General features: G+C 40.0%; 1 protein-coding gene across 3 annotated transcripts in view; it reads left to right on the top strand.

The window, feature by feature from the left end:
* LOC121508055 (zeta-sarcoglycan) overlaps positions 1-16479 on the top strand; it is a 605848-nt gene extending 589369 nt beyond the window's left edge. For all 3 annotated transcript variants that reach the window (XM_041784545.1, XM_041784546.1, XM_041784544.1), the window contains one exon: positions 12634-16479. In XM_041784545.1, the coding sequence (XP_041640479.1) occupies positions 12634-12840 (207 nt within the window). In that variant the 3' untranslated portion in view covers positions 12841-16479. The remainder of the gene's footprint in view (positions 1-12633) is intronic.
* The last annotated feature ends 6074 nt before the right edge of the window (positions 16480-22553 follow it).

The following is a 22553-nucleotide window of genomic DNA, read 5'->3' as shown; positions in this document are numbered from 1 at the left end:
GAAACCCTCACACTCAGCATTTCCAGAGTTAATACCAGCACTGTTCAGCACTACTTGCCTCCTTCTCAATTGATGACTTTATTCAATAAAAACAGCACCTGATAAGGTGTATTTACTAAACACAAAACCGACGTGCTGTTTTCATTCATAAATGTCTCATAATAAGGGAGAAATGCATTTAAAAGTGCATGTTCACTGGAAGAACCTGCATGCAGTCTCGTGTCTCTTCCACTTCACATGGGTTTGGATTACTGTCTTAAACCAAGGGTAGTTAACTTCTTGGTGGATACAAACCTGCTTTTATTTGGAAAGAAAATGTAAAAATTCAGGTATATCCAAGATTATGACAATAACTTTACCACAGTGACTTTTAGGGCTATCAAATGATAAACATGTTTAATTGCAGTAACTCAGAATTTGTGTAGTTAATCACATTTAATCTGATTCTTTTTAATCACATTTTTAAAAATTCATTTTTCCTGTTGTCTAAAACCAAAGGTTTTGGGGGGTCAGCAGTGCCTGCCAGCTTTTTTGGCAGTGATGGTTTCAGAAGTGAAATTCACCATTCAAATCCTCTATGGATATTTGGCAAATTCTTATTACAGTGCTTATAATGCATAAGTCATGCTATCTAGTAGCTATGTGTGTTCTCATGACTATAAAACATTTGATTAATGCAAAAATGGTACTCAAAAATGAAGAAAAATGTAGAGGTACAAAACTGTGTACATATAGAAAGTAACCTTGTATCCCACCAACCATTGCATTGCAATTTAAAAAATTAGCAAAAAAATATCCACAGGTTGTCTGAAGATGTAAAACATGTCAGAGAGGAGGATGCATTGCTGTGTCTCTTCTGCTGTCTTGCCTGCAGTACTCACTGTAACTATCTGTCAGAGTGCAGAGACAGACAAGTAGGCCTAGCGTGCTCAAAACATGTTACGAATCAGACAGTAGCCTACCTTAGACTGTCGGCTTGATGAAAAAAAAAAAAAGAAAAACTCAGGCAATGGGGATAGTATGTGCCAACTGGCTGGCTGTTCCTCAGCTGCTCAGAAAGTATATGAAAGTGCTCTCCAACTTTAGAGCAGTTCCTACTAGTTAAATGAATATTAAGTTAATGTTGAAATCTGCACTGAAATCACTTAAATAGAAGGTGATTAGCTCAGATTAGCTTAGACTGAAAATATGACTTGTATATCTGTTTTATCTGTAATAATTTTGGTTCTTTTTTGTCCTATCAGATGTAGAAAATAATGCATAGTATGTCATTTAAAGCATGTGGCATCAAAAAAGAATTAAATCATCAAAATTTTGACAACCTTATTAGCAAAGTGTATCTGTTAATACAGGTTTGATAAGGTTTTCATGTTTACTATTTGATGAATCTGTGTCTTTTTGAGCAAATTATAACAATAATCATACATTTTAATTAAAGTGACTTTAATTGTGGCTTACAGCACGTAAATAATCATGTGATTAATGTCATGGCTACAATAAAATCTCTGACTTTTGTTTTGCTTTGAGTGAAATGCCAAAGAAAAGAGGCAAGGAAATGAGTTCATCAGTGTAATCATACAACATAAGCACATACAATGGAAGCATGTCTCTAAATACGTGTAGAAACACTCCACCCACCCTTCTTCCTTTTCATTAAACTCTTGTATTCATCAACACACGTCTTCACACACTGACTCACTCTTAAACGCACACTTTCCCATGTACAGACCCTCACACACAGCTTACAACAGGCTGACCTAATACTTACAGACACTTTCATTTGGGATGAATGTCAGCACTAATCCGACCTTAAGCTACAACCAATGACTCTCCTTCCTCTTCCTCTCCTCTTTCCCGTCCATCCCCTGTCTCCCCTCCTCTCTCCTTATTGCCTGCTTCTTCCATCCTCCTCCTCTCTCAAAGCCCCCCCCCCCCTCCTCTTCCTATTTCTTTTAATTTGTTGCCAAGATGTTTCCAGTGCTTTGGAAGAGAAACCAGTAATTTTATTGGCAGTTCCTCACATAAACACGCAACAAACTCTCTTCATGCTCCCATCTCGTTGTCACACTCAGCTAAATTTAAGGTTTTCCTTGCTATGGCGAGCAGGCTGTTGGAATTAGATTTGGGTTATGTTGCCAAGCGTGACTGAGTCCTTTCCTGTGTGAGGCTATAACGGAGGCCTGGCAGCTTTATGCAGGCAGCCAGAGGGAAGATGACAGGTGTGCACTAGGGACCTGTTAAAGACGTACCTTGACATTTAGAGATGTAGTGTGGTAGTTTCTTTTGCCTAGAACATGGCAAGAGATGGGCACATTTTCCTTTTTACTCCCTTAAAGTGTCCTGTGTTACTGTGTCTTATTAAAACCAATGGACACTGCAGGCTAATGAGAAAGCTGTACCCAGAGGCTTCAAAGACTCTCACTAAGCTGCTTCTTCTCTTTTTTTATTCTTCTTTAATCACTAAAGACCTAAAAACAGTTCTTATGTGACAACAAGACCTTTAAAAGGATAATGCACATACACTTTTACGTATCTCTTAAGAGATGCTTAAGCTTGGGCAGTTCCTGGTAGGTTGCAACTTTGGTGGGTTTTTTTGGGTGGGTGGGTGGGTGGGGAGGGGGGGGGGGGGGGGGCTAAGCAACACTGCAGCAAACTATAAACATGTGAAGTGAAATCCAAAATTTGTATCCTAACACACTTTATTTTGGAATAAGGTTGTTGTAAACATCTGAAAAGAACTGAGATCTATGTGTGACTGAATTTTGGATTTAGACTGTTTAGACAAAGTTGTTCACCTCTGTCCTGGCTTGGTATAGTTTGGTCAGTGCAAAGGTAGGGATCCATCACAACACCGGTCCTTATGGGGAATTACCTCACCCTCCTGACGCTACGAGAATATAAATTCACCAAGCAGTTCAACTAAATACAGTCTGTTGTTAGCTGATGTCACTGCCTTCATTGAAAGTTAACCCTACAGTGGCACATGCAGGTATCTCAGAAACCAAAAACAGATCTCTACAGAGTAAACTGTAATCTAAAGCTTACCTTTTTGCTGGTCGACACACTTTTCCTTCGGTTTATATCCTTGCTGGAACATTTTTAATCCAGGAACAGAACACAGGGTTTGTTCAGAGTTCTGACACTACAAATCTGCTTTGCTAAATCCCTAATGATATGACTATTTTTTCTGGGGGTTTTTTCACAGTGAAAAACTAGGCAGTGTTGCTGTCAGTACTCCATCTTGACACCGGAAGTAAAAGTCAATAACTTCCTGTTACCTGTTGGCCAATCATGTTGCTCCAATTCCTTTTCTATTTTCCCCTTGGTCGTAGCAACCCATCAGGGCCAGTCAAAGATCAACAATAATAAAAAAGAGGATATTTAAACTCCTAAAATGGGATGCATGGACATTTATCCTATTGGCTCAGGCAGTTAAACAGCTAGCCAGTAAGCTCTACAACTGGGGAAGAAACTAGCTCAAGGTCTAACTAAGAAATCTGCAGAATCACAAAAAAAAAACTTCTGTGCATGTGTGTTGTGTTGTTGAATGATTTATTATTTATTAGTTGGGACAGCTCAGGGGTTTGCATTGCTGATTTTGGTACAGGAGATTGGGGGTTCAAATTCCTTTTCAGGGTCCAATCAGTATCCAGTAGGGGGCCCTTGGGCAAGGTCCTTCACAGTCCAGCACAGGTATTTTGATAGTCCGAGTTGCCCTGAAAAAATTGTCTATAACTTGATTGTGCTTTCTAGGGTGGAGATTCTACAGCCATTTTTGAAAAAAAAAAAAATAAATAAAAATACACATGGACCAAAAAATTGTAAAAACTGTCCTGGGGTTCCAAGGGTTGTGTTTTTGGTCATTGTGAGGTAAATTTCCCAAATCAATCAGCCACGGTGGTCTATCGGTCATTGAACGTGTTGTAATGGAGAGATTTGTGCAGAAAACAGTACATTTATTCACCAACTTCTGTCTCTCTGCTCTGGCACAGAGCCAAGCAGTTGCGCTCTTGCCAGAGCCCACGGTAAGTTCAGGGGGCGGGCTAATCGCTGGAGTACTTGTCTGGTTTTTCTGATTTCTTATTTTTCATGATTTTGAAGCTTAATTTTATAAACTTAGAGATGTTTTTCATGACTCAAATTTGGCCTGGTGGTACATAACACAGAATCAGCATTTTCTAGATCAAAATAGTGCAAAACTGCGCTCTTCCTACAAGATGCTATCAGTGCTGAAGTAGTTAGCGGTTGTTTATGTTGGAGGAAAGAGCATTGTGGCCGCAAGGCAGTAGTTATTATAAACAGCTACAGTGGCAACTAGAGGTGGGTGTCTGTGTTAGATGGAGTGTTTGGCTTGGATTGTGGGCCTGAGCTAATAAAAAAGGTTAATAATTATTTTTGACATTATTTTTTTGACTGCTTTTTGCTGAGGATGTTGGCTTCATCAGCTTGAGACCTCCAGCGTGAGCTGGGGTGGTTTGTAGCTGAGCCCCCTCCAAGACCAAGGCTGTGGTTCTCTGCATGGTTTCATCTAGGGGGATTGCTCCCTCCAGGTGGGGAGGATGTCTTTGGCCTGAGTGAAGGAGCTCAAGTGCGGTCATGGTGAAGAGGGAACAGAACCAGAAGGCAAAACTCTCAGTTACCAGTCAATCTTTGTTTCAGCCCTTACCTGTGGTCATGAGCTCTGGGTAATGCCAACAAGATGAGATCATGGGTTCAAGAGGTTGAAATGAGATTCCTCAGGAGGGTGGCTGAGCTCAGCCTTAGGGATAGGGTGAGGAGCTCAGATATCGAGAGGGAGCTCAAACTGGAACTTCACTTTGAAAGGAGCCTGTTTAGGCAGCTCAGGCATCTGATCAGGATTCCTCCTGGTCACCTCCAACTGGAGGTTGAACTGCGTCCAACTGGAAGCAGACCTGGGGTAAACCCAGGACTTGCTTGGGGGATTATATAACTCATTTGGACAGGGAACACCTCAGAATCCCCCATGAAAAGTTTGAAAATGTGGCTACGAAGAGGGATATCGGGGTGGACTTGCTTGGCCTGCCAACTAACAAAGGGGTCTGAGTTTAACCATCTGGGCTTTTCTATACTATTCATGTGCATTCCTAGATGCAATCCCATCACAAACCATCCACATTTGTGTTGTCTGATTCAGTCTTAGACACCAAAATCTATCATTTCTTTCTCTAACATCCTTGTCCCTTGTAACTATGCGGTTTTGTAATCATCAAAACTATATCAGTACATCATCCCCTGAATGGTTAACCATCTTTTATATAATAAAACACTAAAAGCCTTTAGTCAAGAGAATGTAAAGAGCTCATTCAGGAGACTTACGGTGGATGGCACCATCTTTTTACTTCCCTCAGACTATTCTGCTCTGGCTTCAGCCCATCTATCGTCAGGTTAATGGCTAATAGCTGTGCAGCTTTTAGCCCCAAAGATATTTAAAGGAAACATGAGCATACCTTTGCTCTGCTCCATCATGCAGAAAGAGAGTGTGGATGTTGTTTATACAGATCGAGTTGTACCCTGTCAGCCAATGTGAAATCATTAGTTATACTAATTGGTTCCTTGCTTTTGGCGGTATGTGGATCCCTCATCCCTCTCCTCTTCTTTCCTTCATCTTAACTGCCACTCTTTATCCTCTTCCAGTCACTTCTGTGCCCATTTTTTCTCTGTCATCCATCCCTCATCCTTTCATCCAACTCCATCTCTGTATCCAGTCTTTCTTCCTCTCTTATTCCTGTTTCTGTGCGCTATTGTCTCACTTTTGCAACTTTTTCACTCTCTTCTTATTTTTAAAGTGAAGAGCATGAATAAGTGGATACAGATGTTTGCTGAGATTAGCGTCCAGCCTTAGGGGTGTTTGTATGAGAGAGGGATAGAGAACAGAGCTTCGATAACCACAGAGGATTGAAAGTAAATAAAAGAGCAAATAAACTGGTCAGCAGACAGCAAGACAGAGATGGTTCATTTGAAACACAGCTTTTATCAATCTGAAAACGAGACAAAGTTGTGCAGGGAATGCAGAGAAAAGTAAGGGCCAGGAGGCACAGTGGCCATTTGGGTGGGCTGGGGAGAAATTGGGAAGAATAGGGAGAGATGATTGAAGGGAGTAAAAGAGAAGTACAGCTCTTTGAAGAACAATAAATTATCTCCTGACTCTCAGTGTCTCTGTACTTGTCTCATTTTTATTTAGTTGTCCATCTTTTGAACAGAGTCCTTTCTTACTTAGCTCTCTTGCTTTCCTGGATCAAATATCTATCTTGCTGTAGTTTATCTGGCAAAGCTCTCGTCTACCAAATGACTAGTTCATCCTCAGAAGGAACCCAAGCAACAACTAATAAAGCACTCGGAGTGCGCAGACCTCCGCCATTAGCCCTATCTCCCAATGGTGAAGAATCCTTTAAAAAAAAAAAAAATTCCTGGATCCGTCCCATGTGCCTCCCACCACAGCATTCGCCGATTACTCCCTCCCTGGTGGGGTGGAAACACAGAGAGGCAAAGCATTGGCTTTGCTATGGGTGGACTGTCATGGTGGAAGCATTGCCTGCCTGTGCCAACAGATGCACTGACAGTCTCACCCATGGTCTCACTGGATGACTGGAAGTCATGGCAGAGGGTGAATATTCCACTATTCCTCCCAGAATTGTGAGTATTCTCGCTCCAATTCTTTGGCTTTCTTTCTGTTACGCCCCGACTCGTCTCCTTGACCAGGCGTGCATCTTTCAAACTCTATAAACTCCAAAACTTTGAATAGAAACACACCCAAAAATGCTGCTGGGATTGAAGTTACTCATGTCCGCCATCTCCTGGTGTAAAGTAGTAACAGCATAGACCTCCGCCATTAGCCCTATCTCCCAATAGTACAGGATCCCTTAAAAAATTCCTGGATCCAGACGGTGATCTGGATCACTCCCAAAATGAAATTCGGTACATGTACTCTTCAAGGTCTGCTCTTCCCAAAAATAACACTGGCCACGTAAAAATCCAAGATGGCAGTCATTTTTCAAGATGGCTGCCTTGCCTGACCACATTTTGCTTTATTTCATCTTTTTAAATCGTTGCCTGATGATTTTTGTAAGATAAAAATGTTTTTTGATAACCAGCTTCATGAGTTTTGTTTTAATTATTGTCATAACATAAAATTTGGTAACAAAGATGGCATCAAAGACGGCTGCCATTAACTTAAAGTCTTCATACCTAGGCAACTTAAACATATATAGCTACATGATTTTTTGGTGTGCACATACATTTTTTGGGTCGTAGAATCCAATGGAGCCATTTTCACATTAGTAAGTACAAAACTGAGGCAATGATGAGAGCTTACAAATGCAATAGAGTGAACGTCAGCACACAACCAGGTCACACTGGTGACATCGCTGCTGTGTAACTCAGCATGGGGTTCAGTGTCAGCTGAATCTAGCTTTACTAATAATGTAGTATTAGAGTAGTAGTTGTACTATAGTTTAGTTTAGTGTCCCAAATGCTGTCTAACAGCCCCATATCAATTAGCTAGTAAACAGTAGTTGGTAGTAATTAGATATAATTAGATAGCTGCACCTGAATTGGCAGGGCATGCCAGCGCAGGAGAGCCGAGCCAAGGGTAAGGGGGCTCTGCATGACTTGCTCATGTAGTCACCCAGATGGTGTACAGATCACACAGGACTTAAGTGACAGCCTTCCACAACAAGGGCAAGAAAACTGCAAACATGAGATATTTGTCCAGAGGCCTCCCCTGTCTTCTCTAAGCTGAGCCAGTACCCTCTCACAGTGGAAGATGGTGACCTGGAGATACTGGAGAAGTTTGTCCTACTGATGTATGACAGGTCCAGCACTGCTGCCACTGTGGACGAGGCTTCACATGTTTGCCAGAAAGCAGAGGCTTCAACCAACCAGAGCAGCTGTGCTCCAGCACACCAGGCGTGCCGCCTACCAGGCTGGCTGTGTTTGGGCCCAGGCAACCAAGAAGCAGAAGCAGAGAGTCCTGCTGACTGGGGATGGCAGAAGGTTGGTGAAGAATGCCAGGTCTTCTGGACAGCCAACTCCCCCATAGCCAAGAGTTGCCAACAGCTGACCAAATGTGGCTGCAAATCAGGCTGTCGTGGCAGGTACAAGTGCTACAGGCTGGTTCTCACCTGTACAGCTCTGTGCACTTGGAAATGTGATGTGTGACTCTTTACTCCTCTAGCATTTTTTTTTTATTTCTTTATCTTTATTTCTAATCATGGTGCTTATTTGTACTAACATGAATGTATACATTCATGTGTGTTGTTTCCCATGCACTGTCAATAAGATCTTCTTTCACTTCAAGAAGTTTAAATATTTACAGTATGACCTTGGTGGGTTAGTGTGACATGAAACAAATGTGTCAGTTAAATTCATTCTCTTCTTATTACTTGTTTGTTTATTTATCTTTTTTTTAAATGCCATGGTGTAATAGTCACTATTGTCAGCGTACATTGGGGACCCTGGTGGTTATGTATGATGGTGGGACCTACACTATTCATAAAGGGTTACATTAACCATTAAATTGATGCCCCATTCTTGACTACAAAGATCACTGGTTCTGACTGAGATGTTCTTGATTACTTTGACATCCATTAGAAGTACGATGGAATGAAAGGTGTACCATTGCTGAACTTTGGCCTTCTTTTGGAACTAACATGGCAGCTGACAAGATCTTTGAATGAATGTAAAACTTTAACTTTCTTATAAAGTTTTCCTTTGAATCACCTAACCTTGAAAATATGGGTTTTAAGCCAGGATATGCATAGATCTGTGTATTTTTTCTTTGTTGGATAAATAACTTTGGAAGGCAGGATCAAACAAAATAGGCAATTGTTTTGTTTTTTTTTAAAGATTTGTTTTTGGGCCTTTTCATGCCTTTATTTGGATAGAGGAGGACAGTGGATAGACTCGGAAACAGGGGCAAGTGGGGGGGAGACATGTGGCAAAGGACCTCAGGCCAGATCCGAACCCAGGCTGCCCGCGTACATGGTGCACACCCTAACCACTCGACTGTGCCCGGCAATATTTTTAAATGAAAATATATGTTTCATGGCAGACATCCTCAATGCCATTTTTGATGCAGCAGTTCAGGTAGTCTTTATGGTTATGGGAACAAGTCCATTCGATTCTCTGACCTGAAAAAGGTAGGATTAGACACAAAAATCATTTGTCAATCTCTATTAGTAGCTGAGAAATGGCGAAATTTGTCTTTTGCGGCAGCCATCTTGGACGCCATCTTGGTTAAAGTCTTATATGCAACTGCCATGGACAAAATTACCTTCACTTGCCATTTTAGTGCCCAAAACCTGGACTTGGGCAATAATTGTGTTTTTTTTTTCCTTCAATTTTTTAACCCATTACAATGAGGCTCAGTGTGATGTGTCTGCCATCTTGGAAAATGGTCGCCGTCTTGGATTTTTGCGTGGCCAGCATTATTTTTGAAAAGAGTAGACCTTGAAGAGTACATGTACCAAGTTTTATGTTTGTATCACCATTTGAACGATTATTTCACTTAGCTGCTCCACTATTTGCTATATTGTGCCTTTCTGCACATTTTGGCTAAGTTTTGTCAGGGTGTCCTTGCAGCCGCAGTGAGTAAAATAAGTCAACCACTGCTCCTCAATGTCTCATTGGTTCTACAGACATCTGCACCTCATGTTATCAAAGATTTGCTTTTTATTGTCCCCTAATTTCCTCTTAAATCCATGATAATTTCCTTTTCCTATGGTTATTTTCTTTGATCTACCTTCAAAAGCAGATCTGACTCCAAAATCTCCTTAAAAATTCCAAAATGACACAAAATAGTTTTGTATGCAAAAAGAAAAAAAAAAGTGAAATTTTAAAATGTGCTTAGAAGGATGGGAGTAACTGCGATTTAAAACATTCAGGACCATTAAAGATTGATAATCTCAGAATATCTGCTGTTAGTAATGATTAATTGCACCCTTTTATTGCATTTTGTAATTCCATTATTTTGCATTTCAAATTGTTTTCATACCTGCATGCAATTAGCCTAGTGGTCAGGACACACCCTATGTGCAAGTGCAGCCTGTAGCTCCTTTTCCACATATCTATCCCTCGTTCTTTCATCCTTGTTTTCAACTTTATCCACTGCTCTCCTCTCAATATAATGGCATCAAAAAAAAAAAAAAAAAACAGTTCTTGTATTACCCCTAAACTAAGGGTAATTTACTTCATGTTTGGATACAGACCATTTTTATTGGCAGATCAAATACTTTAATATGAACTTAACCACCACTTGTTATGTTATGAAAAGGAAATGAGGGGACAGTATATATGTTAATGTATGGTAATAAAAGGTACGGATGTCTTTTGACTTGTCCACTGAGCTGTCTGTGAGTCTTTTTAAGTGAAATGAGACATTAAGGAGCAGCCGTAGACTTATTTTACATCACTGTGGCTGCAGGGAGATGCTGACATGTTTTAACTTACGTGTGTTGAAAGGGACAGTAAAGCAAATCACACGAAAAAAACACAAATGCACTGATTATGGACCTTGATTAATCCTGGTTATCTTTTGACAATGCTTGCTGTAGTTTGACACATTTTTAGTATCAACAAAAGAGCAGAGAAATACAAACTGAAAAAAGTATAATCAAGCAGTTTCTTTAAATTCCCCTGAGATTGCACAGGTCTTTCATTTTATACGTTCTATCATCATGCCAGTCACAGGATTACCGTATACCACTGCATTTACTTGTCAGACTACCCTCATTTCATGTGGAAATGTCACAAGTGGGTCTGGCAGAAGGGTGAGGAAATGTCCAATTCAAAAGGTAACTTGATTGAACTAAGGTTGTCAAATGAATTCAACTCAATTATTTGCAACAAAATTAGTATCAGAATTTCTTGTTGTTTACAATTAATCATACCCTTTTTATCCCATTTTGAATTCCCGTTATTTTGTTCTTCAAACTGTCTTTTTGTCATTTTGGATTTTTCTCCTGTCTTGAGTTAAGGGTAATTGACTTCCTGTTTGGATACAGACTTGCTTTTATTGGAAGATTGAATGTTTCAGCATGAACTTAGCCACAGAAAAAGAAACTTAATATGGATTGAAAAGAAAATAATGGAAAAGTAAAGAGGTAAATGTTTGACAACATAAAGTGCAGATGACTTCTCACTTGTTCCCTGAGCTCTCTGTGAGGTTTTAAAGTGAAATGAGACCTTAAGGAGCAGTGGTGGACATCAGGGGAGACATTGCAGTAGCTTAACCAAAGTGTGTTGAAAGGGACAATAAAGCATGTGATTAACCACGATTTAAAAAGACAATTAATGCACTTTTTATGGATCTTAATTAATCTCAACTGAGATGAATGTTGACAGTCCTAGATTGAACACCTTTTTTGGCATGTGCTCCTCTCAGAGGAATACCAAGCCATACTTTGACATAAAGCCTCCATGTGTAAGGTTCAAGATGAGCTGAATATCTCTGCATTTATTTGTCATTGCTAAATAAATTAATCTAATATCAAAATCGTTTCAGTTTAAGATTACAACAAAGCCTGTTCACCCAAACCATGGGATTTTAAAGGAAAATAATAGTATTGTGTTTTTTTCTCATTCTAATGAGTTATCCAGTGTTGCATCATCTAATCTGTCCTTATCTTCACAAAGTTATGCTGAGTGGATCATTGTCAGAAAATGAACTTTTCTGTTTGTGCATCACAAGCTCTTTTTTTGATCGTCAAAGTCAATTAGGATGAATTTAACTGGGCACCTGATCCGTTAAATCCACTGGCCGCAACCAAGTCTTTGATCGGCCCTGCAGCACAAACTCATTGAAACTCTTCCAAGAGTCGGAGGTGTATTTGCATCGAAAATCATTGAAGAAACCTCTTTGCAAGTTACCTCTAATATATTGACATCCAGTCAGTGAACACTGCACTCTTACATTATAGTCCAAACACTGCAAAATAACCAAAGAGATAACTGTGAAAATATAGACTCTGTGAAAGAACAGTTCAATTCAATTGCTCTATTATCTTGATCAATTATGAAAAAAGATTTAAATATATATATATATATATATATATATATATAATTTGAGTGATCTCAAATCTTATTTGAGCTGCTTTAAATTAAGTGGTGTAAGAGTCGTCTCTGTCTACAGTGTGTACTTTCTCTCCCTGCCGACTTCCCTTGTGTGTTTTGCTCCTGCATCACCATCTCCCACTCACTCCTCTTCTACTGATTCCCTTGCTTTTCTCCACCTGTCTTGCCCTCTGTCTCATTCACTCCCACCTGTCCTCCACATCAAAGGAGACCCCTTCTAAATAGAAATTCAGTCTCTGTCTCTGTAGATCTTTCTTGATGACAACCCTGGTCAACCACAGAGAGTATCATCCCCTACAGCAGTGTGCTCTCTCTTTCTTTGTATCCACAACCTCAGTGTCTTTTTTTCAAACATCAGTTTCCTTTCTCTTGTGTTATTTTAGGAACTGAGACAATCCATGTGAGCTTGGTTCCCTGCAGTTATAACACCAACTTTTAGTCATGCTTCATACATATTTTATCATTTTAATATCTGTTTTCTTTTTACTGTTTTGTAAATTTCTCCAAAGAGTTCTTATTTGTCTTTCTTTTTTATGTCCACAGATCTTTCTAGACGCCAACACTATTAGACTGGGCAACATTCCCCTGGGCAGTGCTGTCGACCCCCTGGAGGGGGCGCCGGCTGGTACCACCTACACCAAACAGACTGTGTACGAGCTATGTTCCTGTGCTAATGGCAAGCTTTACCTGTCCCCTGCTGAGAAAGGCTCGACCTGCCAAACAACCAGTAACTTTTGTCTCTGGAGCTGAAAGCGGGAGACTGACACAAGCCTGGGACGTACGGACCATTAGAGTTTGAAGCTAATGCTAGCCAGCAGAATGACCAGAACCAACATGGATTATGGCCTGGTGGAAAGCTTATGCAAGCTAACAGACCCAATCAACAAGGACTGAAGCATGGAGAGATGTTCATGTTCGTTGATTAATCAAATTTATTGAGTTAGAGGTTAGTCAGGAGGTAATGCTTGCAAACAGACCAGTGGACATGGACTGTGGCTTGGTGCAAAGCTTATGCCGACTAAAGGATTGACTGGACAGAGCTCAATGAGAATATTGCCAGCTCACAGACCAAATTAATATGGATTGGTCAGTAGCTAAAGAGATGGATGACTCAGCAGAAAGCAAAAGCTAACCAGGTTAGCTGGATATTTGATGCTATGCCCCCTCATGGACCTAAACAGACAGTCTATCTCTGGGGCTCTCAATGACTGTCTTTTTCATTGTTAAATTGCTGCCGTGATGGTTTGTGAAAGTCACAAGAAACACCACTGGTGGTTATCTGGGAGAAGCAAACGCGCTTACAACAATAGTGAGTTGTTTGTGAACTGTTGAAACCAAAATGGCCTGACAAGCGCCTGTTTTTGTCAGGAAAATAGATACAGCAATGGACTGCAAGCGAGCCAGCAGGAACAAGAACAAGGAGAAGATGGGAAACAGAGACCGGCATGGACCTTGGTGTAGCCCTATGGGTAGCTTATAAGAAAATCAGACATTGGTTTAGTCTAGTGGGAAGCTAAGGCTAGCTAACGGACCAATTTATACCAGAAAGGCCTTCCCCCACCTTTCCCTCAAGTCTCACATCCTGAACATTAATATCTGAACCTTCCACATTAATCTGCACATGGTAGTGATAATGCTCCCAAACCCCAGTTTTCATGAAAAATGCAAATAATGGCGCTACCACCTCCCATCATGACTATTTCCCCCATACATTGTCTGATTTTAAACTTGTTCCTTTATTTTTTGTTATTGTTTTTTCAGATGAAATCTTATTTCCTGCTGCATATGTCTCGAGATCCTAGTCAAGTCTCTTACCTTTTCATTTTTTTCTGCTTCTGTTCTTTTCTATATGCTCTGGTTATTTTGGTCTGTCTATGCCTCTACAAGCACTTGACTGCAAGAAAAAGAATTTTCCAATGATAAATTTATGACTATAAAAGGATCATTTGCTTTTGTCTAACTGGATCACCACAGCTGTACTCCTAGAGTCATTTTATCCAGACATAAAGTTACTCTTTAGATAGGGACAAGGAGCTGATTAAATTACGAAGAGAAAAGGCTCTTATGTAATCATACTTTATAGTAATTATACCCACCTGAGCCTCATAAACCAGGTCTCAGGTGGGAGCAAAAGCTGACCAACTTATTTTTAAGCATGGGTAAAACTTCATTGGGGTAAAGCAGCAGATGGCCAGATCATTTCAACTATTTGAGGACAATTCTACATCTTCATCTTGTGTTCCCTGTCTGCCAGATCTTTAACAGTCTTTTTGCATGACCTTTCTGCTCTTCTCCTACTTTTTCTTCCTGTTTGTTTTGAGTTTCATTGACAGTATTATTCCCACTTTATACTCAAGTTTTCCTTTTGGTCCCTTCATCAGCCTGCCTTTAATGCTATATCCTCACACTTCTCTTAGCTCCTCAACACTTTCATTCTTCTTCTAGCAGGGTTTAAAAGCTTGTTATCCCATTATGTGTCCCTAACCCAACACTCAAAAACTAAGTGCAGCCTAAAAGTGATATCAAGTAATCTGAGTACATTGGTCAATTTAGCATTTCCCGAAACTAATGTGGTTAAAAGTAAATTTTCATATTTTGGTAGAATTGTTAATTTAATATTTGTCATCAACAAGCAGGTGGAGTGTCATAAAGTTAAAGCTAGCATAATTTTGGCAATCCGTGTTATCCCTCAAATATAACAGATTTATCAAAATGTACAGTCCTGTGCATAAGTTTTAGGCATGTAAGGTGCTAAGTATTCATCATGGGGCCCAATGTGCAACAACGCGGTGGGGGGGAAGTCAGGCTTGACACATGCCAATACAATGGCAGTCAAGGTCAAGGCCGACAGCCTCTCCTTTGTCAGGGCTTTTTCACCCCTGTAATATGCCCAGAGACCGCCGGCAGTTTTCAGGCCTTTGGGACATGCACAACATGACCAAAGGCTAATGGCAACACTACTACCTATCTGGACGGCTCCCTAGGCCGTGCTTACTCCCCATCCACCCCTTACTCCCTACCCTAAAAGTGTGGACTTTATTTTTTCAACAGATTATTTTCCAATGCCCCTGGTACACTGTAAGAATGAATTAGAGGGCCTAACGTAAAAAAGTTAAGTATCAAGTTTCACAGCTTTTTTGAGTTAAGGGGCCCAACTTAAGACTTCATGTTGCCATTTAGTTGGCATTACATGCTCTGAGCTAAAAACTGTTGAGGTGGCAGGAAATGTTTCCAATAGAAATATATATTTCTGTCTTTTCAACTTAATAATTGCACCCAACTTGGCGCAACTTGAACCCCCAGAAAAGTCTGTCTCAACTTTAATCTATATGCTCACTTGGTGTATATCTCACATAGTTAAAGAGACTCAATATAACATGTATTAACTTGTAAAGTTATCAAAAGTGTACCCAATACTTCATAATTTGTTTACTCTGCAATCAAGTTGCATTTTTTACAGTGTAATATGCTAGGAGATCCAGAGCATGAATTGCGTCAGTCCTCCTTCCCGCCCAGTGTTGCACTCAGGCAGGTTTACTCAGCATTACACGCTTTACTTCAGCCTCAATTTTTGGCCGTAACATGCCTAGAAAGTCTGCACAGTACTGTATAACATAGGGCACTTGGTGTCAGTGCCGATTTAGTGCTTGGTATTGATGCTTAAATCTACATATTAGGATTCAGTTCAAAATGTCTCTTCATATCACGTTTTAAAGTTGTCTCCATCTTAAATTGGCAAGGTTCACTTCTTAAACACCATTTCCCACCCTAGAGTCAAGTATCAGGTAAAATTTCCCTCTGAATTCACTCTTCATCCCCTTTCAGAGGATCTTCAACTGAAGCAAGAAAATTCAAGAAGATTCAACATACAGTATAATTCCCATGGTTAGATTTTCTATATTCAATCAGTCTCCATAGGGGGATCAACTGAAGGGCCTCAAGCTGGCATATCAGGGCCCAACCTTTGTGACGGCTGGAAATCACAGGAAATCAGCAAATTTCTCTGACAGAAATACCCCCCCAGAGGAAATTACGAATGGATTTGGTTTAATTTGTATGGACTCAACCAGATTAAGGCCCTGAGGTGTACTTTCTTTTTTAAAACAAAGTGAAACACAGGTGCCTTTGCTGCTGTTGGTAAAAGCACATCACAGTCTGAACATTCACACTACCCTCAGTGGACCATCTGCAAGTGTCTAGAAAAATCTATTTATCGATCTACCTATCTATTTGTTAATTTCTCTGTCTTTTCCCTCCTCCTCCTCCTTCTCCTGGTTTTGTAGAACTCTCAGTATATCCTGCTGAAAAAGACAATTCAATCCTGGTTTAAAATTTAATTTTCTGATGTGTTCCCTTATGGTTTTATTCTTGATAATAAAAAAGCACAAATTATGCCATGTATATAACAATACCTATAAAATAAAAAAATAAAATAATATTGTTTTTAAAGAGAATCTCTGGAGTCTTCAGTGTTGTGACATTACTATCATTGAATCCTGAAATTGCTGCTGACTTAGTTTAAGTCAAATACTTAAAATCAGTGACAATTATCAAAAGCTAATCTGTAGACCATTTGACATATTAACTTCTACAACGTTCCAGCATGATGCAGTATAAAATTGGGAAGGTTTTCTTTTTTAAGTTGTTACTTCTGGCATACACTTTGGAAAAAATGGTCTTTGTTCTGATAAAGTGTTAGTGCAGTAAAGTAAAATCCAAAATTTGTGTCAAAGCACACTATCTGTATTGTAATAAGGTTGATGTAAACCTGGAACAGGACTAAAAAAATTGATATGGCAATATGTCATCACATGTTCCTTGCCATTAAGGGTATAGATACAGATGTTAGAGACTTGATATGGCCACAAATGCTGTGATGGCAGTTTTAAATGTAGTAAATGAACTTGAGCTATGGAGAATTGGCCATCATTAATAGCTAATCTCAACACACCAGTGAGAGCAAATTGAGGTTAAGTGTCCTGCCCAAGGATAGATTGGCATGTGATGTGGCTAGAAGTCAAACTTGGGACATTCCAGCCACAGTCACCCCTCGTGTGATTCCTTGCTCTGAGCCAATCTATTCAATGGCTGCTTGTGAGGGAGCTGGAAAGCCACCGCACTCACTGAGGTGATAAAGGTCACACTAAAGTGCAGAGACTGTCAAGTTCAGCCAATTCATGCAGAATTTTATTTTATTTTTTACTAACTCCTCCTGTCTTCAAGGTCTACTTCCTGTGGTGCGTGTCTTCATGGAGTGCACTCATGGGGATGCAGTAAACAGGCCACAGCAGCTGCCAATCACCTTGTTAAGCTAGGTTTGATCAGTGAAGAGAGAGAGGAGGAGGGAGGGGGAAGTTATTTTAGTTATATTTGCCTTTAGTTATAATATTCAGGGTTATTTAGTTATTTTGATTATTCCGTATTGATTAATAGTCTCCTGCAATGTGTTTATTATTGTAAATATTGTTAATTTGTAAATATAAGTTAATATGAATGGACCTCTCACTGAAGGGGAAAGAGGCAACACGTGTGCGAGTAAGGGTGTGTGTGTGAGATCTGCAGTCTGCTGCTGTGGGAGAGACACAATGGTTCAGTTTTACATTTCTGATGCACTTTATTAAAGAAAAGAAAGATTCAGAGTTCTGAAACTTGCTGTCTTGTGCCATCATTCTCAAAGACTTCACTTCCGCTGGTCTTCATCCAATATTAAGGTTTATCGCCATCAAAAACCCTACACCGCCACTGTTTACCAGCTTGCAGTCCAACTTAAACCCACCCATCATTACTGCCTCATTCCACCTTTAAAGGACACTGATTGGTCGAGTCATTCTCAGACTGGGCACAAATGTTTCAAATTGGAGGTTAGCAAGATGGATCTGCCTTATGACAGAGGTGGAGTCTGGCTAATCCATCTACTTTTTAGTGTTATGTATCCAGTACTTCATAAACAGAAAAAGGAGCAGCTAAAAATTGCTACTATTACACCACCTTTAAACAACAACCATCTCCTAGAAAGATCCATGTGTAGTGAAACATCACTTTATTTGCTTGTGATTGTAGAATATTTTTCCACTCTCTTACTACTCTTTCATTTTTCCTCTTACACTTCTGAAACATACATTTCCCCCTCTCTCCTTCAGTCTCTGACCTCCTCTGCCTTTCTTTTATAGCTGGTTTTAGTGTTTTCATTAAATGATCTGTAAAAGCATACAGTAAGCCACTATGAAGAGAAACATCTTTATAAGTACAAACACTTTAAGACACTAAGTGCTGTCCACACGCATGCCTGTAAATACACACAGATCGAAGCATATGCTTTCCTTCGAGGGTGTCGGGCAAAACTCTCAGCCACAACACTTTACTGTTGTCTGAAATGTGCCCATTGAACCATAAGCCTCTTGACAGTTATAGAACAACTTTATAAAAGTGAGTGCAGATAGTATTTCCCTTGACTCCTGTAACATGCAGACCTTTTTATTTTTATTTACTTTTATCATTTTATTTTATTATGTTCATACTTCTTTTATTCCTAGGTCCTGAAGTTCCTGAATCCTGATCTCTCTATCGATTTCCAGCTGAAAACTGAGAGCATCTTCCAGTTAAAAATCTTATTGCAGCTGCACCCTGATGAACTATTTTGTGTACTGTGTAGAACAGCAGATAGAGTCTACCAGTCAGAGGCTACTGAATGACATCCACATTGTAAAAACCTCTGGGATTTCAGAGTCTACTCTAGAGACTAAAGATACAGACTTAACTTCTTTAGGTTTTGCAGAAGTATTAATGTCTTTTCTCTTTACCTAATTATTTTTTAACCAAAAGTCAGTCATGCCTACTGACAGGCCATAAAATAAAACCCACTGATTTGTTCCAGCAAACAAAAAGAACACTGAGAATACTAATTATTTTTAAGAACTCTCTAATTTGCACATTCAATCTTGCAAATTTTAAAACCAATGATTTGGCAAATTGGATAAGAAACACGGCATCCATTTGTAATATCTTAAAGGTTTTTGCTGCAAAATCCACAGAGAGCTCATCTATCACGTCAGCTTAAACAAATGAGACTCAACTTCCCCCGTGGGTTAGCAAACATGCAGGCTGATTTCTTAGTTAGCCAGGTGGATGAAGAAGCTATGATGATTAATTAATACATAAGACCATGGGCTCTGCTGAAGATTAAAATGCTTGAATGACAGGTTTGTAGGGGGAAAAAAGCCCCAAAAGTACTAAAAAGCCTATCAAAGAAAGTGTACAACTTCCATATGTTCGGTATTTGTTCACCCAATTTCTGTAGACATGTCAGTACACGACTTTTGTCGTTTTTGAAAAGAAAACAACTCAGTGCTGTTGTTTGTTCTTCTTTTAACAAAGTAATGTCGTCAAGTTCTGATAAAACTGGCACTTTAACAGCATCCACGCTAATGTTTTCAGCATAATTGCACCAGCATCTTGTTGCTGCCTGCATACGTCACGACTCTTCCGCGCCCGAAAGTACTGCCCCTCGTCGCTGATTGATCCTGTCACTTTCTAACTGGGCCCAAACGGCTCAGAAGGAAGCTTTGCAAGATGGATTCGCCAGTGAGAAACACGGAATTGGGCGTATCCATCTGCTTTGCAAGGTTAGTGAAAGACTGCATGCTGAGAAAGTTATCCCATAACACTGTCATTACATGCTGACATTGCATGTCTAAATATGATTTGTCAAAGGTGTCATCAGAAAGCTGATATTCACATAATGATCAGGTTGTGTACGGACTCTTTTGACTGGGGTCACATCTGTATGGAGCCATATCAGTCCCATTAAAGGAGACATATTATACCCTTTTAAGACAAGCTTAAATTGGTTTCAGAGGTCCCCAAAACATGCCTGTAAAGTTTGTTGCTGAAAAAACACTCCAGTATAGGATCTTTGTACATTTAAAACCCCCTCTATTTCAGCCCTTCTCAGAATGAGCCTTTTCTATGTCTGTGGCTTTAAATGGTAATTAGCTGTCTGACTCCACCCCTGACCACACCCCTCTCAGGAAATTGATGCAGTACTCCTGGTACTACACTTCTATCCAAAGGTTAGAACTTGACTGGGATTTGAATCATCAACCTCCCAGACTATAGTCAGCAGGATAATCCACTGAGCCATTCAGCATCTCAACTCAAAGTTGAGAGGATCAGTAGTGGAGGGGAGAACTTTCCTCTAAGTGGGGGAGGGCCAACCAAACCTGGGGGCGGGTGCTTACGATCCTGGTGAGGTCACCAGGAGCTAAATCTGAGAACAGCATGTTTCAGCACACACTTTCTGAAAGGTGGAGAAAGAGAGGGGGAGAGGGAATGGGTTTTTCTGGTATTTGAGGGGATTGCGGCACATATTTGCATTAGAAAAGCCTGAAAAAGTGATTTTTGCATAATATGTCTCCTTTCAGGATCAACACACACAGCCAGATTCCAAAAAGTAGGAACACCATGTAAAATGTAAATAAAAACTGAATACAGAACATTGACAAGGTCTTTAGTGTTTAAAGTGATGCTCTATTTAAAAAGTATATACACAAAATCTGAATCTGATGCCTGCAACATGTTCGAAAGAAGTTGGGACAGGGAATTGCGACCACTGTGTTCCATCACCTTTTCTTCCAGCAGCACTCTGTAAAGGCAGGCTCATTCTTTCTACTTATCTTTGTATCATCATGGTAAATGGTAAATGGACTAGAGCTTGTGTAATGCTTTTCTATCTCAACTCTCCTAGTGCTTTTACACCACAGGCTTTCTAACACAGACACACATTGTTTTTAGCTTTATTCCCTCTTTATTAGCAGAAAACTGAAAGGGATGATTTGGGAGGAGTTGGATTTGGAGCAGGGCCTAGTTTTGGTTTTGTACACTGGATGATGTTTGAGCCTGAACTCATGGAAATGAGTTTTTTCATCTGTCAGAGTACTTGTTTTGACGGCGGTCGTTATGTGTTTTGTTATTGTATTTAGTGTCTTGTTTGCTTGTCATTGGTTGTACAATGCGTGTGGTGAGTGCTTGTGGTGAGTGTGTGTAACGATTTTGCTGCCTATCTGCCTGATCAGGTGTGCCGTTGCCTGCTGCTGACTGGCTGCTCTGGATCCCGTGCGGACAAGTGATAGGCTGCCATGGGGCTGGTCCTCAATTTAAGCAGTGAAGTGACATCACCGAAGCGCAGGGGAAACATGTCCTATTCCCTTGTCAACCGGCCACTCCACACAGCTTTGTTTGAGTGTCTAGCGGGGACTACTTATTAATTCTGGTAATAAGTGATGGGAATTGCAGCTCTTTTCAGTGATCCAGATCTTTTGGCTCAGATCAGCAAAAAGAGCCAGCTCTTTTGGCTCCAAAAAGGATCATCATTCAGGTACCAGTTTGCCTTCATTTAACATATGACTGATACTTGAGTAGGTATTTTACTCCATATATGCTCATTTTTTTAATTGATGAAAATATCATGTAATTATTTTTCAAAATGTACTGTCTGCCAAAAAAACACCTTACAGGTCAGATAAAATCTGCTCATTGGCTGAGCACACTTGAAATAAAACAATGTTACACCATCAAACACACATCCTTAATGCATGGTATGCCCGCGGTCAAGGGCAAAAGATCATTCCTACTAACCAATCAAAAAACATCAAGACACACACAATCTATATAAAAATAAAACTAGCAGTAGTTAAAATGACATAAAACGGCTCTCAAATGGGATCTGGCTCTTATTTCTCACAATGAGGAGCCAGCTCTTTGAACCGGCTTATTCAAGAACAACCCATCACTACTGGTAATGCAGGGGTGGAATTATGGAGCTATTATTGTTGCAAAAGTATTTGCAAATGCGTACAAAGATCTGCGCACAAATCCACAAATGCGTGCACAAATCCACAAATGTGTGCACAGATCTGCAAATCCGTGTAAAGATTTGCAAATGTGTGCAAAGTTTTGCAAATTTGTACAAAGATCCACAAATGCGTGCACTAATCTGCAAATATGTAGACCAATTTGTAATTGTGGACTTAGTTCATTTTGGGTCACAATCTGCCTCTCAATTGGCTGTCATACACACGTGACTTTTGCAACAGTTGTACCACGCACGATTTGTACTCAGATCCCTAAGCGTGTGCTTAGATCTGTAAGCGTAAAGGTTGGGTCTGTTGCCCTCAGCAAAGGCTCACAGGCAAGGCTGCCTTTCTCATCACATCGGCATCACACAGAAGGCATCAGTTAAGACTTAGTAATGGCTCTATATAACGCTAGTGTGGAAGGAGAAATGTTATCGTATTATACTGTTATTGTTATTATTTATATTTTCATTGAAAGAGTGAATAAAATAATGACTTCCTTATCTCCAAAATGGTATCACAGCGGTGGTTGAATTGCCATCTCTACAAGGCAGGGGTTCCCTGTGTTGCATTTAACAGAAATCCCCATTATGACGCTTTATGAGCTGGATG

This window comes from Cheilinus undulatus, linkage group 4, assembly GCF_018320785.1.
Source record: "Cheilinus undulatus linkage group 4, ASM1832078v1, whole genome shotgun sequence".
NCBI lineage: Eukaryota > Metazoa > Chordata > Actinopteri > Labriformes > Labridae > Cheilinus > Cheilinus undulatus.
This window is presented reverse-complemented; position numbering and strand designations above follow the sequence as displayed.